At 45.0% G+C, this 14,042-nt stretch overlaps 1 protein-coding gene across 18 annotated transcripts in view; it reads left to right on the forward strand.

The window, feature by feature from the left end:
* Positions 1-14,042, forward strand: part of FRAS1 (Fraser extracellular matrix complex subunit 1) — a 293,322-nt gene that overhangs the window by 206,536 nt on the left and 72,744 nt on the right. For all 18 annotated transcript variants that reach the window (XR_010601697.1, XR_010601696.1, XR_010601695.1 and 15 more), the window contains 6 exons: positions 2,744-2,858; positions 3,424-3,561; positions 6,518-6,550; positions 7,352-7,483; positions 9,085-9,210; positions 10,135-10,382. Coding sequence is in view for 15 of the 18 variants with exons in the window: in XM_065597477.1 (XP_065453549.1) it covers positions 2,744-2,858; positions 3,424-3,561; positions 6,518-6,550; positions 7,352-7,483; positions 9,085-9,210; positions 10,135-10,382 (792 nt within the window). In the remaining 3 variants the exon portion in view is untranslated. The remainder of the gene's footprint in view (positions 1-2,743; positions 2,859-3,423; positions 3,562-6,517; positions 6,551-7,351; positions 7,484-9,084; positions 9,211-10,134; positions 10,383-14,042) is intronic.

A 14,042-nucleotide genomic window follows, 5' to 3' on the forward strand; every position in this document is an offset into this window, starting at 1 on the left:
CACATGTGAGGATCAGTTAGACCCTGAGCATGTGAGCAAGAACCAGCCAGGCAAGCACCCGAGAGAGAGAATTCTCAATACCACCACAGAGTCCTGGTCCGCCCCGTCAAGTGTGTGCCATCTCCAGCCGTGGCCATTCCTGATGCATCACTGGAAGGAGATTTTTAAAAAACCCAACCCAACACACTGTGGGTGTGGGGGAGGAGAAATCCCTTCCTAACACTGGCATTCCAACCCTTTTTATATACACATGAAGGTGGGACACTAATAAGTTCCCAAGCAGCAGTTTTCTTACTTTGCCTGTCTGTAAATTTGGATTATTATCAATGGAAATATTTTTTCATTGGTTTGTGTGTGTATGGTGAAATCATTGTTTATTGACATTGACCGATAAAAATCTAATCTTTCCAAACCTACCTGTAACATTCATTATCTTGTATATATCTATCACATTCCCTCTTCATTTTTTTTCTCTAAACTAAACATTTTCAGGGTGAAGTCCTGACTCTATTGAAGTCAATTTGAGTTTTCTTGGGAACTTCGGTGGGGTCAGGATTTCACTCCCCGTCTTTTCAATCTCTCCTCATAAGGAGGTTTTCCATTCCTCTGTTCTTTGTAGTTTCTTTTTTCTGAATCTCTTCTATTTCTGCTATGCAGTAATCAGAACTGAACATAGTATTCTAGGGTAGGCTATACCACTGATTTATATAATGCCATTATAATATTTTTGGTATTATGAGGTAGTAAGTAGACTACACGATATGGTGAGTGGGAGGAAAAAATTCTTCTTGATCCTCAGCAGATGATCATCTTATGCTCTAAAGCATAAGGGGGTTTAATTGCCCATGTAATTAACTTAGCTTGAATAGATACAGATGTTGGTGATCACGAAATGATCTGGGCCCTTTTAGGATCCAGATGGAGTATTAAACTCAGTGACCTCTTGCAGCAGTTTTCTAATGCCAATATACTGGCATTAGAAAAGGTTCAGAGAAGGGCAACTAAAATGAGTAGGGGTTTGGAACGGGTCCCATATGAGAAGAGATTAAAGAGGCTAGGACTTTTCATCTTGGAAAAGAGGAGATTAAGGGGGGATATGATAGAGGTATATAAAATCATGAGTAATGTGGAGAAAGTGAATAAGGAAAAGTTATTTACTTGGTCCCATAATATAAGAATTAGGGGCCACCAAATGCAATTAATGGGCAGCAGGTTTAAAACAAATAAAAGGAAGTTCTTCTTCACGCAGCGCACAGTCAACCTGTGGAACTCCTTGCCTGAGGAGGTTGTGAAGGCTAGGACTATAACAGGGTTTAAAAGAGAACTAGATAAATTCATGGAGGTTAAATCCATTAATGGCTATTAGCCAGGATGGGTAAGAAATGGTGACCCTAGCCTCTGTTTGTCAGAGGGTGGAGATGGATGGCAGGAGAGAGATCATTACCTGTTAGGTTCACTCCCTCTCGGGCACCTGGCATTGGCCACTGTCGGTAGACAGGATACTGGGCTAGATGGACCTTTGGTCTGACCCAGTATGGCTGTTCTTATGTTAGTTAATTCCACTGCATTAAGACTCTCATACATCCACAAGTTATATGTATATAATATGCAGTACAGTGTGCTCCCACACCACAGTGGCTCTTTGGAAGTGTTGCATTGATAATGTTCTTGTAGTGCAGGAAACAGTACGCAGTTTTAAAAGGCTTGAATAGAAAAGGAAAAGCTGCTATTCCTTTTCATTTCCATGGAAATTGCTGGAAATTTTTCAGGATTTTTTAAAAAAAAGCAGATTCACTCAAAACATATCTGACCAATAAGCTGGCTAGGGAATGACTTGTACCTTCACCCAGTAGTTTTAAATCACATTGATTATTTTTTCCTCATCCATTCTGCTAAAAGTGTGTGTGAGGGGGGATGTATAAGGAGCACTGCTCTGAGGCACATATCCCTTTCTGCTTCTCCTTGCTCCAACGTGGGGTAGTAATCTGCAGCAAGGCCATGCCAGGAACAAGCTGTGACACGGTGCCCTGTCAGCTCTGCTGTACTGGCTGGTGTGTTTGGATGGGGGGGAGGAGACTGAGCCAGGACTCTGTTCACTCCTGGCCTCCCAGTCCCCAGATTGGTGAGGGAAATTGGGGCAGCAGTAGCTCTGTTCACACCTCCGTTCCCAGACCAAGCCCAGGTCAGGATAGCCTGCACAAGAGTGTAAGGGACGGCAGGGGGGGGGTCTTAACTTTCTTGCATGTAAACTTTCTTGTAAAATCTCTGTATAGTTCATCTCTGATTCCCACTGGTTCTCTGGAGAAAGGAAGACTCATCACTGATGTGAAATAAACTGCTCTCTCTTCTTAATGATTAATTTTTGCCACTCCTGTAGCCCCTTCCCTGAGAATCTGAATCTGGTTTATAACATTAGGTCATAGGTGGTGAATAAGCCTTGCGCTGGCCTTCTGCACAGAGGTACTTTTAACCAGTAGTGAACCCCACAGCACCTCCTAAAGGTAGCTGAGTATTGCCCTGTTGGACAGACGGCACAGTGAGATCAAGTGACTTGGCCAAGGCTCTCCCAGCATGTCGCTGTCAGGGATCTAAATGTGTAACTTTAAAGATCAGGTATTCTGAGACTCTTGTGTTTAAGGACTGGTTCCTTTGGGGAACAACTCTCTCAATTGATTTGTTATATTTCTGAGCAAATCTCCAGGTGCCATTGGCTTTTGTGTTCATTGTATAATGTGTTTTTTAGGCACTGGAGGATCGGGTGACAGTGATTGAGCCTCATCATCTCTCCTTTGTAGACTCAGAGAGTCCGAGTGGGAAAATCATGTTCAATGTGACTGTATCTCTGCAGCCAAATCAAGGCAAGATGTGATATTAATATGCTTTTTTTTTTAAACAAAAGTCTTAGTGCTGGAGGCTAAGGACTTCTGTGCTTTTCTTGCCATTTCTTCTAAGTTCTCTAGCTTTATCCAAAGTATCTGTCTGTGCAGGCAGGTATTAATCTCTCTATCCTCCTTCAATACTTTTCAAACCATCTATTTCTCAACCTGATTCCTTCAGTTAGCAGAGGAGTGAGCAGTGCCCAACCAGCTTTCTGTAATGTCAGTGTCTGGAATACATTGCACACTGCACCCAATGATCTTGCTCTTTTCACCTCTCCATCCATAAGCATCTGTAGCGCTTACTCAATTAGAAATCTGTGTTTAATTCCCAGTGTCCTCGGTTAGGTCCAAAGAGCTTCACTGTGTGCGAATGCAGCCAAATGGGCTGTGGCTGGGTGACCCATTCTGGAGAACGTGAGCAGAGATAACATTGAAGACATAAATAGCATTACAGGGGGTGAAGGGACAGTAGCTGAGCCTTGATTGTTTAGTGTTAAAAATGAAATGGATGCCTCTTGTTAACGTGAGCTCTCTGTCTCTCTAGGAATCGTGGAGCACAGAGACAGGCCCCTCTCCCCAGTCAAGTATTTCACGCAAGCGGATATAAACCATGGCAAGATTGCTTACCGTCCACCCACTGCAGCTCCACACATCAGAGAGATGATGGCATTCTCTTTTGCTGGTAAGAAACACCGGCACTTCACTAGCTCTGTGTCAAGAATGTGGCAATATCTCCACTAGTTCCCATGACAGACCTGGGTGTGCCTCTTTCCCCTCTAAAAACCTAGCATGTTCTCTCTGTTATGGGCCAAACTCACTTCCATTAAACAATGAAGATGTAGTCAATGCAAGTTTTGCCATTGACTTCAACAGGAGCAGGATTAGGACTTGAATTACTGTGAACTCTTTACAGTGGAAATGCTGAATTGTGACACTGAGATTGTTCAGAATGCTACGGGTGTCATGGAAAACGATGCCACAACTTTCTGCACTTTGGGCTAGATCCTGGCTCCGTGACTATCAATAGGAGCTTTTGGCATTGACATCAATAGTTCCAGGATTCCACCTTTTATTTTTTGTCACTCATGACAGAAATCTCTAATTATGGGACAGTAGTGCAAAATGCTCAATGCATTATGGGAGTTTCATGACTGCCTTTGAAGCATTTGGCATTGACCCACTCTCGGAGATTGGATATTGGAGTAGATGGATGGATGGTAACTGTTACTTTCCTGTATTTTGGATTTTTGCCCCATATTGTGTCCTAGTTTGGGTATGGCAAGTTGAGAAGTGTGGGATCGTGTTACATGCATAATTCTGTAGGCCTTATGCCAATACGGTATGCAGCCAAGTTCTTTCAGCTGAGACAAATCCTTATGTTAAATACCATTCTTCAAAGTGTATTACGTACATTTAAAAAGAGTGTAGGGTCATGTTGTCCACTTGACATCAAGAGGAGCTCTGGATGTGGAATGAGAGTAGGATGAACCATTTAAAATGTTCTTCAACCCCTCAAGTTGCGTTATGGACTGATCGTTTTCTAATCCTGTAACTCCACACAAAAGAGCCCCTCATAATGTGGAGATAAACCAATGGAAAGGGGGGGCTTTCTTTGCATCCTGGCGTGGGGCTGTCTTCCAAAACCGTGTGTTAACCTAAATGGGTGTAGTGAAAACAAAAGCCAACAATGCACAGGCATGCAGTACAGAGTCTGTTGGGCCAAAGCAAGTTCCTTCTTCCTCAAGAAATCATTGCATTCTTTCTGACGTTCAGTGTCTGTTGGGATGTTCTGTTTTTTAGTGGAATAAGAAGAGAAATAAAGCATGTGATATTTAGAAACTTGTTTTAATTTGACATGGATAGATTCGGGTTGGCCCTTGTATGGGTGTGGGGGAGAGGATGAGGGAGACCCCCATTCCCCTGCTTCAGCACCCAGTGCAAGAGCCATTCACAGTTGCAGTCTCTGTGCTCTCTCTTCGCACACTGCCCCAGACAGAGGCAGTCAAGCCGTGGCCCATCCCTTCCCTTCATACCAAGATGTTGCCTCCCTAGTCGCACACTGGGAAGTTCAGGAAAAGAGTAAGCCTCCCTTATGCACAGTCCCTCCACGGGAACCAGAGAGGACAAGGAAACGCTCTGTATTTCCCATGCTTAGAGCAGTGCCCATCTAGCACAATCTAGCCCTGAGTGTTTTAGTTGATTTTTTTTTTTAATGTTCTATCATAGAGGTGTATGGTGCATCACAGGGTACAGTAGCTCTGTTTGTATCGGAGTGGTTAATTCACTGGTTGTTACATATAGAACTAATTACAGTAGAACTTCAGAATTATGAATACATTGGGAATGGAGGCTGTTCGGAACTCTGAAATGTTCGGAGCTGAACAAAACATTGTGGTTGTTCTTTCAAAAGTTTACAACTGAACATTGGCTTCATACAGTTTTGAAACTTTACTATACAGAAGAAAAATGCTGCTTTCCTTTTATTTTTTTAGTAGTTTACTTTTAACACAGCCCTGTACTATATTTGCTTTTTCTTTTTCTTTTTTTTTTTTTGTCTCTGCTGCTGCCTGATTGTGTACTTCCAGTTCCAAATGAAGTGTGCGGTTGAGTTTGTAACTCTGGTGTTCGTAACTGTTCTACTGTAGCTTTTCTTCATGGTCTGTATGTGCTGAGCTACTTTCTGTTGTAAATAGAGGTGTAGAAATTGACTCGGTAACAAGTGAACAACTCTGTGTTTACTGATGATGGGTGGCTGTGCTCTGTAATGTTCTGAATACTGGAGCCTCATTCTGGAAAGACAGCAGAAGATGAGTAACTCACAGGGGGGCTGGTGCAAGTACAGGCAGGTAAACCCCGCCCCGCCTTCTAACAATGTGCAAATCAAGTTTATTAGAGTAGCATCACTCTGTCTGCAGTGAACTCGACTCAGTCAGTGAAATATGATGGTGATATTAGCACTCCCTGATTTGCAGAGCTGTGTGTGCTGAGGAAATGAAACCTAGAAGCAATTATTAGTAAATCACCAGGCCTGGTGATAGTAAATCACCAATTTATGCAAATCCCTTTTGTAAGGTTGCCTGCCTTGTAGCATTGAATAGCAGAACATTTCTCTGTTAATTGTATTAAATTCCAAGTTCTTAACAATTACAAAGCATTGTACAAACAGTTAATGTTTACAATAGCCCTGGAAGTAGGGAGGTATTAGCATTCCCATTTTACAGATAGGAATCTGAAACCGAGCTAACGGCTACACTTTCAAAAGTTACACTGATTTCGAGTACCCATCTTGGGACATCTTGTACCTACTGCTCCAGAAGAGCTGAGTTCAGTTCAGTTGGACTTGTCAGTGCTCAGCATTTCCAGAAACCAGGCCCAAATTAAACAACCACTAATGGGGGTGTCTAAACTCGGTGGCTTTTCCGAGGCCGCACAGCAGGTGAGTGGCAGTGCTGGAATTAAAACTCAGGAGTTCCTGACGGTAACACCCAGGATTGAAGCATATGTAATAAACTGCCTCCATAAAATGTCAGGAAAGATACTCAAGTTTTTGTTGAAAACAAAATGGATTTAAATCCATGTGACCCTGTTTTTTCCTGTGCTAGTAATAAAAGTGCTCTACTTTGTTTTTCCCCCTGCAGGTCTCCCGGAGTCGGTGAACTTCAGTTTCACAGGTATATAAATCTCTATTCTTTCACTGGTATAAGGGTCGTGGTACTTTTTCCTTCCTGTTAATGTCCTTTGTTTACCTCTCCCTGCCTGCCCCCCGCCCGCTTGGCTCCTATTTCAGGGACTTCTGAGTGTTGAGTAAAAGTCTGTGAAAGTAAAAGTGCACCTGAAATACTTAATGGCTGTTTTCACAAATTGTGGATTAATATGCATGGAAGACAATGACTCCTTGGTAGGAGACAGGAGATGGTTTTCTTAATAGCAGATACACCTCTTTTCTAACCATTAATTCAAACCCTGCAGGTCTTATTCAGTCAAAAATCCCATTGACATGAGTGAGGACAGCAAAGTTTGACTCAATGATTGTTAAATGTAGTATGGAAACATTTCAGATAACTGAAGTATGTAATAACTTGTTACCTCGTTTAAGCCTTTTCATTGTGCTGCCTAGCATCCCTTATTCTGGATAACCCATTTGTGTTCTGGCTCCAGACTGCAGCCTGTAAAAGAGAGAGGCGTACACATGTGCGTAAGCACACACGGAGTCAGCACTGCTCTTCTAGTACGTTAGTACTGCCAGGGACGGGTTAGGGATAAAGGAAGACACTGTTTTTTCAGAATTTCTGAGTTATGTAGTCTTGTGTCTGGACAGTGAAGGTAATTAGCGGGGGATGGGGCAAGAAACTACTGTGGCGTGACAGTAAGTGGTGAAAAGCAGACCGCCTGGAATGTGTTTTTAGGTGCGTTTCAACATGTGTCATTTAAAACAAGCCAGTTAATGCAGATGTGTTTACATTTGGTTGTAGTGTCTGATGGAGAACATACCACCCCTGAGCTGATATTTACCATTCACTTGCTCTCGACTAATGAGCAGCCTCCGGTGTTCCAGATCACAGCTCCATTTCTGGAGGTCAGCCAGGGTGGCAAGGCTACGATTGGTAAGGAGCCAGGAGGGCCTGTAGCAAAGGCACAGTTCTGAACTAGCACGACTGACGGGATTACTCTGAGAAAGTGCTGAACGGGCTGGGTTCGTCGCCATGAGCCCAGTACATGCAGCTGGTTCGAATTCTGGGGTGGGCTCATCTTTTTTGCTAGGGGCTAGATCAGGGGTGGGCAAACTTTTTGGCCTGAGGGCCTCATTGGGTTTCGTAAATTGTATGGAGGGCCAGTCAGGGGAGGGGGTCGTGGCCTGGCCCCCACCTCCTATCTGCGCCTCCCTCCGGGACTCCTGCCCCATCCACACACACCCCGCTCCCTGTCCCCTGACCGCCCCCGGACCCCGCTGCCCCATCCAACCCCTCCTCTCATTCCTGACGGCCCCCCCGGGACTCCTGCCCCATCCAACCACCCCTTCTCCCTGTCCCCTGACTGCCCCCGGAACCCCTGCCCCTGACTGCCACCCACCGCCCCATCCAACCCCCCCCTTTCCTGACTGTCCCCCCGGAACCCCTGCCCCCATTCAACCCCCTGTTCTCCCCCCCAACTGCCCTGACCACCACCCCGAACTCCCCTGCCCTCTATCCAACCCCCCCCTGCTCCGTGCCCCCTTACCACGCTGCCTGGAGCACCGGTGGTTGGAGCCATGCCGCCACTGCCACCACCGCGCAGCACAGAGACCAGGTCAGGCCAGGCTCTGCAGCTGCGCTGCCCCAGGAGCTCACAGCCCCGCCGCCCAGAGCATTGCGCCGGCGGCGGGGTGAGCTGAGGCTATGGGGGAGGGGGCCTCCCAGCCAGGAGTCGGGGGCCGGGCAGGAGGGTCCCGCGGCCTGTAGTTTGCCCACCTCTGGGCTAGATTGTGGCACTTAGCCTGCAACCTGCTTTGGCGGCAGTGCTGAGTCCAACACCTCCATTCCAAGAGCTCAACAGACACAAACTGCTGCACCTCTTGGAAGAGTCCGGCATGCACCCCTTCCCCATGGCTTCGTCTGTTCCCCACCCTCTCCCCGTTTTGGCTGAGCTGCAGAGCTGCATTCTGACCTGCTCTGTGCAAGGCGGGAGGGCCCTCACTCTCCCCCTCACATTGTACTGCCACAGGGGCAGGGGGTGGACGCTGGCCCGATCTGAGCAATGTAGCACATAACACTGTCTGGTCTATGAGAACGTGCTGCACAGCTCTATGTGCTAGGGTGAGGAAGCTTTGCATTTTTATAGACTGACTCACTGACCCACTCGCACTGCATCATGGGGCTGTCTGAACGCATGAACAACTGGATGCGGTCCCCTCCCACGTGGTTAGGAGTTGAAGGTCATGCTAGCTGTCACTTGTACGGCAGATTGGCAATAACGTCTCCGTTTGAACTCATGACCTCAGCATCACCAGGGACAAATTGTCTCCAGGCAGGCAGACCCACAGACATTTGTGTGGAGGAGAGCTCCAGAATGACATGAATTTTAAAATACAAACTCAATTAGAGCCCATTAATTTCTGTCATTTAATGCATGTAAAATTGCATATGCTAGATCTGCTGCTTATAAGGGAAGGTTCGCTGTACAGCAGATTACAGCTCCGACACTAGTGCTGTGTATTCCTCCAATGCAGGGATACAGCTGGCAGTAAGTGACACAGACTCGGCTCCTGAAGATCTCTTCTTTGAGCTGGTGGAACCTCCTCACCATGGTGTTCTGCTCAGGTATAACGCTGGGGTCCACGAGCACATGAAAGCAGGTGAGTTGAGCAGGAAGAAGAGGAATTCAAGTTTGGGGGAAGTCACCAAGTGCAATATCCCTATCTTTGTGTTTTTGTTAATTTCTAATAAGCGATTGAGCTAGGATCTGTTTGTCAATAATAAATGGCTGGTAATTGCCTGTCACGAGCTCTTCAGAGAGCCAACTGAGTATTAATTATTTTCAGAGCACTTGAATATGTTCACTAAAGCTGGGCAGGAAACAGTTTACCTGTCCCCCAGAAATTTTCCCATTCAGAATCTGGATGAAACTGAGACCTTTCAAAATTTGCCATGGAGAGAGAGAGACCCACCCCTGAGTAGCCAGTAGCCCAGTGGTTTGGGCATTCAGCTGGAAAGGGGGAGACTCAGCTTCAAGTCCCAGCTCTGTTGATCCAGGAGGCAGCATTGCCTAGTGGGTAGGGCACTGAACTGGGACTCCGGAGATCTGGGTTCTATTGCTGGCTTAGCATCTGGCCTGCTGGTTGACCTTGGGCAAGTTGTTTTCCCATCTGTAAAATGGGGATAATGGGAAAGCCATGCAAAGTATAGATAGGGAGGGAGTAGCCCTGGTGTTGGAAGCCTTGGCAAGAGAGGTGGATTTTAGAAGGACATGGAAGGAAAAGAAGAATGCTGCGCTGACAAGAAATGCGAAAGTTTGTTAGTAAAATATTACTCATTTTCTCACAGGTTTTTCTGTACTGCTGTGAAGGTCATGGCTTCTCCCTGCATACATTCTAGTTCATTAATGAAACCCTCAGATAGAATCAGTGCTCACACAGCTGTAAGGGATGCATCAAATACCAGATAAGCGTGTGCTTAAGTGATTTGCTTCTTCTGGGACTGAGACATTTGATCTGAACTTAAAGTATTAATTTCATGCAGCGGATAGAGTCATCACTGTTTTTATATTTCTTTTTGGGAAGGAGACACCTTCACGTATGAGGATGTCACCCGAAATGCTTTACAATATGTCCACGATGGCTCATCAGTAGCAGAGGACAGCATGGAAATCTCCGTAACTGACGGCGTTACCACTGCAACAACGGTGCTGAAAGTCAAAGTGTCCTTGATGGATAGCGATGGTCCCCGGCTGGCCCCTGGCTGCTCGTTGACTGTCACGGTGGCTAGTAAAAGCTCTGTGACTCTCTCCCGATCACACCTTGCTTATACTGTAAGCTTGTGTCCATTCCTTGCTAAACCCAATGCGTTCAGCTAGCTTCCTTCCCCTCAGGAGACCACTGCACCTTCAGGATGTTGATACATGTCAAATATGTCAACCTTTTACTATACCCTGACTACAGCTGCCAAAAAGGGGATAATGAGCTCTTTCATCCTATCAGATTTCTGAGGCTATACATATTTGACTGAAGTAAAGGTGAACTGCAAAGCAAAAATGAAAATTGAGTTAATCCCATATTTATGCACCAAACACCCCCGTTAACCAGGCCTGTGGGTTCGCTCAGCAATAATCTTTTAAAAACTTCTTTACCCTCCCTGATATTGACTGGCTCTTCCTAGTTTGCTAAAGAACGACCTGGAATTCTGTGACATCATGCTGTGATACATTGCTTGCGTACGCCGTGAGTTTTCCAGTATCGATGGTGTCACAGAAGTGTGGTGCTTTGCTAGACGCAGTGGATTTAGTAGCAATGGAATTAGCAGTAGATTTCATGGAAGAGACCTGTACACGAGCTTCACAATTTAAGGGACTATAAGCATTTTAATGGCCTATTTTCAGGGCTTATATAACTTAATTGTAAAAAAAAAATATGGCTTTGAGTTGAAATATGGGACATACCCATATAAAGGTGTCCGATCCAGAAAGCAATATTATTGCACCATTTCTCCAAAAAATCTCCGTGGTCTCTTTCAAGTTTTACAGATTTAAATAACATACAACAGTTCATGCAGTGCTGTAACTGCGTTGGTCCCAGGATATCAGAGAGACAAAGTGGCCGAGGTAATATCTTTTATGGGACCGGCTTCTCTTGGTGAGACAGACAAGTGTTTGAGCTTACACAGAGTGAGATATTACCTCACCCACCTTGTACTGAAGTTCACTCATTTTATAAATAAATAAATAAAACAAACCCACGTAGTGATTTCCCCCCTCATGTATTAATATCTGTTGAGACAATATTATGTCCTATAAAAATTGGGAAATTATAAAAGTATATTGAACCAATAGACCATTGCAGCTTGAAAATTGTTCATCTGACAGATTAAAATGGCCCCTAGGGAGTCTTTCCTGCTTATTAACAGCATGTCTTGCTCTGAATTTTAAAGTACTAGCCCTTTGGATACTCAGTATAGGTTTGACTGAGCTCCTGGAATATATTCTTATTGTACCTAATAGTCCAGAAAGGCACCCAGGGTCAAATTCACTCCTGTCGAGATGACTACTACAAAGTCCACACACCACTTAAGTCGAAGTGCCTCAGGAGGCTAAGTCCTATTTTCATAAGTGATTTAGGCCCAGATATACTAAGATATTTAAGCACTTAAAGAAGCAGATAGGTGCCTATGGCATTTACAAAAGCGCCTAAGCAGGGTAGCATCATTCCCGTGTGTAGTTGTTTCCACTGACTTAAATGGGAGCTAGGTACCTAAGCGGCAAAAAAACCCCACCTCAGGGCAGCGAGTCTCATAGCCCAGGTCAGCAGGCTCATGGAGCTCGTGCTGTGGGGCTAAGAAGAGCAGTATAGACATTCCTGCTTGTGCTGCAGCCCCGCCTCTGAAAATACATGAGCATGGAGGATCTCGGAGCCCGGACAGCAGACCAAGTTGGAACAGTTACACTGCTATTTTCAGCCCCGTAGCACAAGCCTCACATGACATGGGCTCTCAGATGCGCCGCTGTGGGGTTGTTCTTTTGTTTTTCAGTTAGACATACTCTTCGGCACTTCTATAAATCCAGCTAGGTGCGATCTGCATTTTTTTTAAGTGCCTAAATTCCATTGAAAATCTGGCCCGTAGGCCCACACGAGCCTATTTTTAATTGAAAGTCAATGGAACTTAGGTTCCGAAGCGCCTATGTCTCTTTTGAGAATAGACTTAGGCACTTTTGAAAATGTTACCTGCTATCTGTAGAGCTCTTTGAAGATGAAACGTGCTCGGTGTTATCCTGAGTGCTAGGAAGGCTGCAACGAGCATGGTTGGGATGGGGTTTTTTGGAGTGTGTGTTGAGGAAAAACAGCAATGGGAACTATCACAGAGTTTTCATGGGGGAGGCAGAACAACTGTCCTGTGGTGGTTTCTGGACGAGAGAAAGCAACGCCGGGAGCCGTCATACAACTTTTTGTGGAGAAGACAGTCGGGGGGAGGGGGGTGGCGGGTGTAGGAGTTTGACCAAGACAGGAGGCTGCAGTGCTGTAAATGGAGTCACTGGGAGTTTGTGGAGGATGCGGTTGTAGGAGTCCCATCCATATCTTATATAATGGTTTAAAGCTGACAACTTGTAAGTTAGGTTGGGGGAGTTATAATTTCCTCTTCAGGTTCTGATGAAGACACAGAATATTTGACCCTATGCTCCCCTGGTTTAAAATGCCACTAGCTCACTTCTACAACTGAGTAATTGACTTTCCTGTTCTTTGTTCTGCAAATAACATACAAATACCTTAGAGAGACGAGGTGGTAATATCTGTTGATGAACGAAACAAGCTTTCAAACTATACAGAGCTCTTCTTCAGGTCTGGGAAAGATACTCAAGCTTCACAGCTAAATACAAGGTGCAATAGATTGTTTAGCATAAATAGTTGTTATCAGGGCATTTAGTGCACTGGATGAGATACACCATATGTTGTGATAGGCATGTGTAGGACCCTTGGATCTTGAAAGGTGTGTTGTGAGGGGTGTTGATCATTGTAGTAGTGGAGATATGTCTGCAGGTTTTGAATCTGTTGTTCTGGCAGGGTCTGGTGCCGTTTTGAGTTGGTGTGGCCTGGTCTGTAGGGAGCTTGCTTCTGATAATGAGCTTGGCGAGGTTGGAGGCTTGTCTGAAGGCCAGAAGAAGGGGTTTGGGTTGTAACTGAGTGATGACTGTGTTGATTGTAATTGTTTGCTGTCTCTCATACGGGTGCCAGTGCAGGGTGGTAGGTGATAACTAGGGGTGTGCATTCAGAGGTTTTTTTTTTTCCATATTGAAGCAGGTTCTCTCAGTGTATTTGGTTCGTCTGTTCCATGATGCAATCTATTTCTCTGGTAGTCTGTCCTTGTTTGGTGAAGGCAGTTTTAAGTGTGTTAAGGTGTATATCCCGAACTTTCTCCTCAGAGCATATTCTGTGGTATCTGAGCGCCTGGCTGTAGATAACAGATTTCTTGATGTGTTTGGGTGGTTATTAGATCTATGACGATAGGTGTGGTGAGCTGTGGGTTTCTTGTATATAGCTGTCTGTAGGGTTCCATTGTTGAAGCTGATTGTGGTGTCCAGGAGGTTGATGTCCTAGAGAGTATCCTGTCGTACTCTTAGAAATAACAGCCTTTTCTACCTTTGTATGACCCAGTATGACAGTATTGCCAACCCCAAACATTCAAAAATCATGACGTTGGCTTAAAAATCACAAGATTTTTAAAAAAATAATAAATGGGGATTTTTTCCTTTGCTTTCTGGTTTCTAGGGTCATGTTTTCAGGCTTTTCTCTGCCACCATGAAGGCTAGAAACGCTTTTACAAAAAATGAAAACAGAGTCTCACATAATCATGTGACTGCAGGAGCTGAGGCTGTAAGAGAAACACCAGTGTGGCAAGAGTTGGCATCACTGGTGTGATTTCATGAACAATACGTAATTACAGAAACTTGATGTCACTTAGGCTGATGTCACTCAATGAGGTT

Source organism: Chrysemys picta, chromosome 5 (assembly GCF_011386835.1).
Source record: "Chrysemys picta bellii isolate R12L10 chromosome 5, ASM1138683v2, whole genome shotgun sequence".
Classification (NCBI taxonomy): domain Eukaryota; kingdom Metazoa; phylum Chordata; order Testudines; family Emydidae; genus Chrysemys; species Chrysemys picta.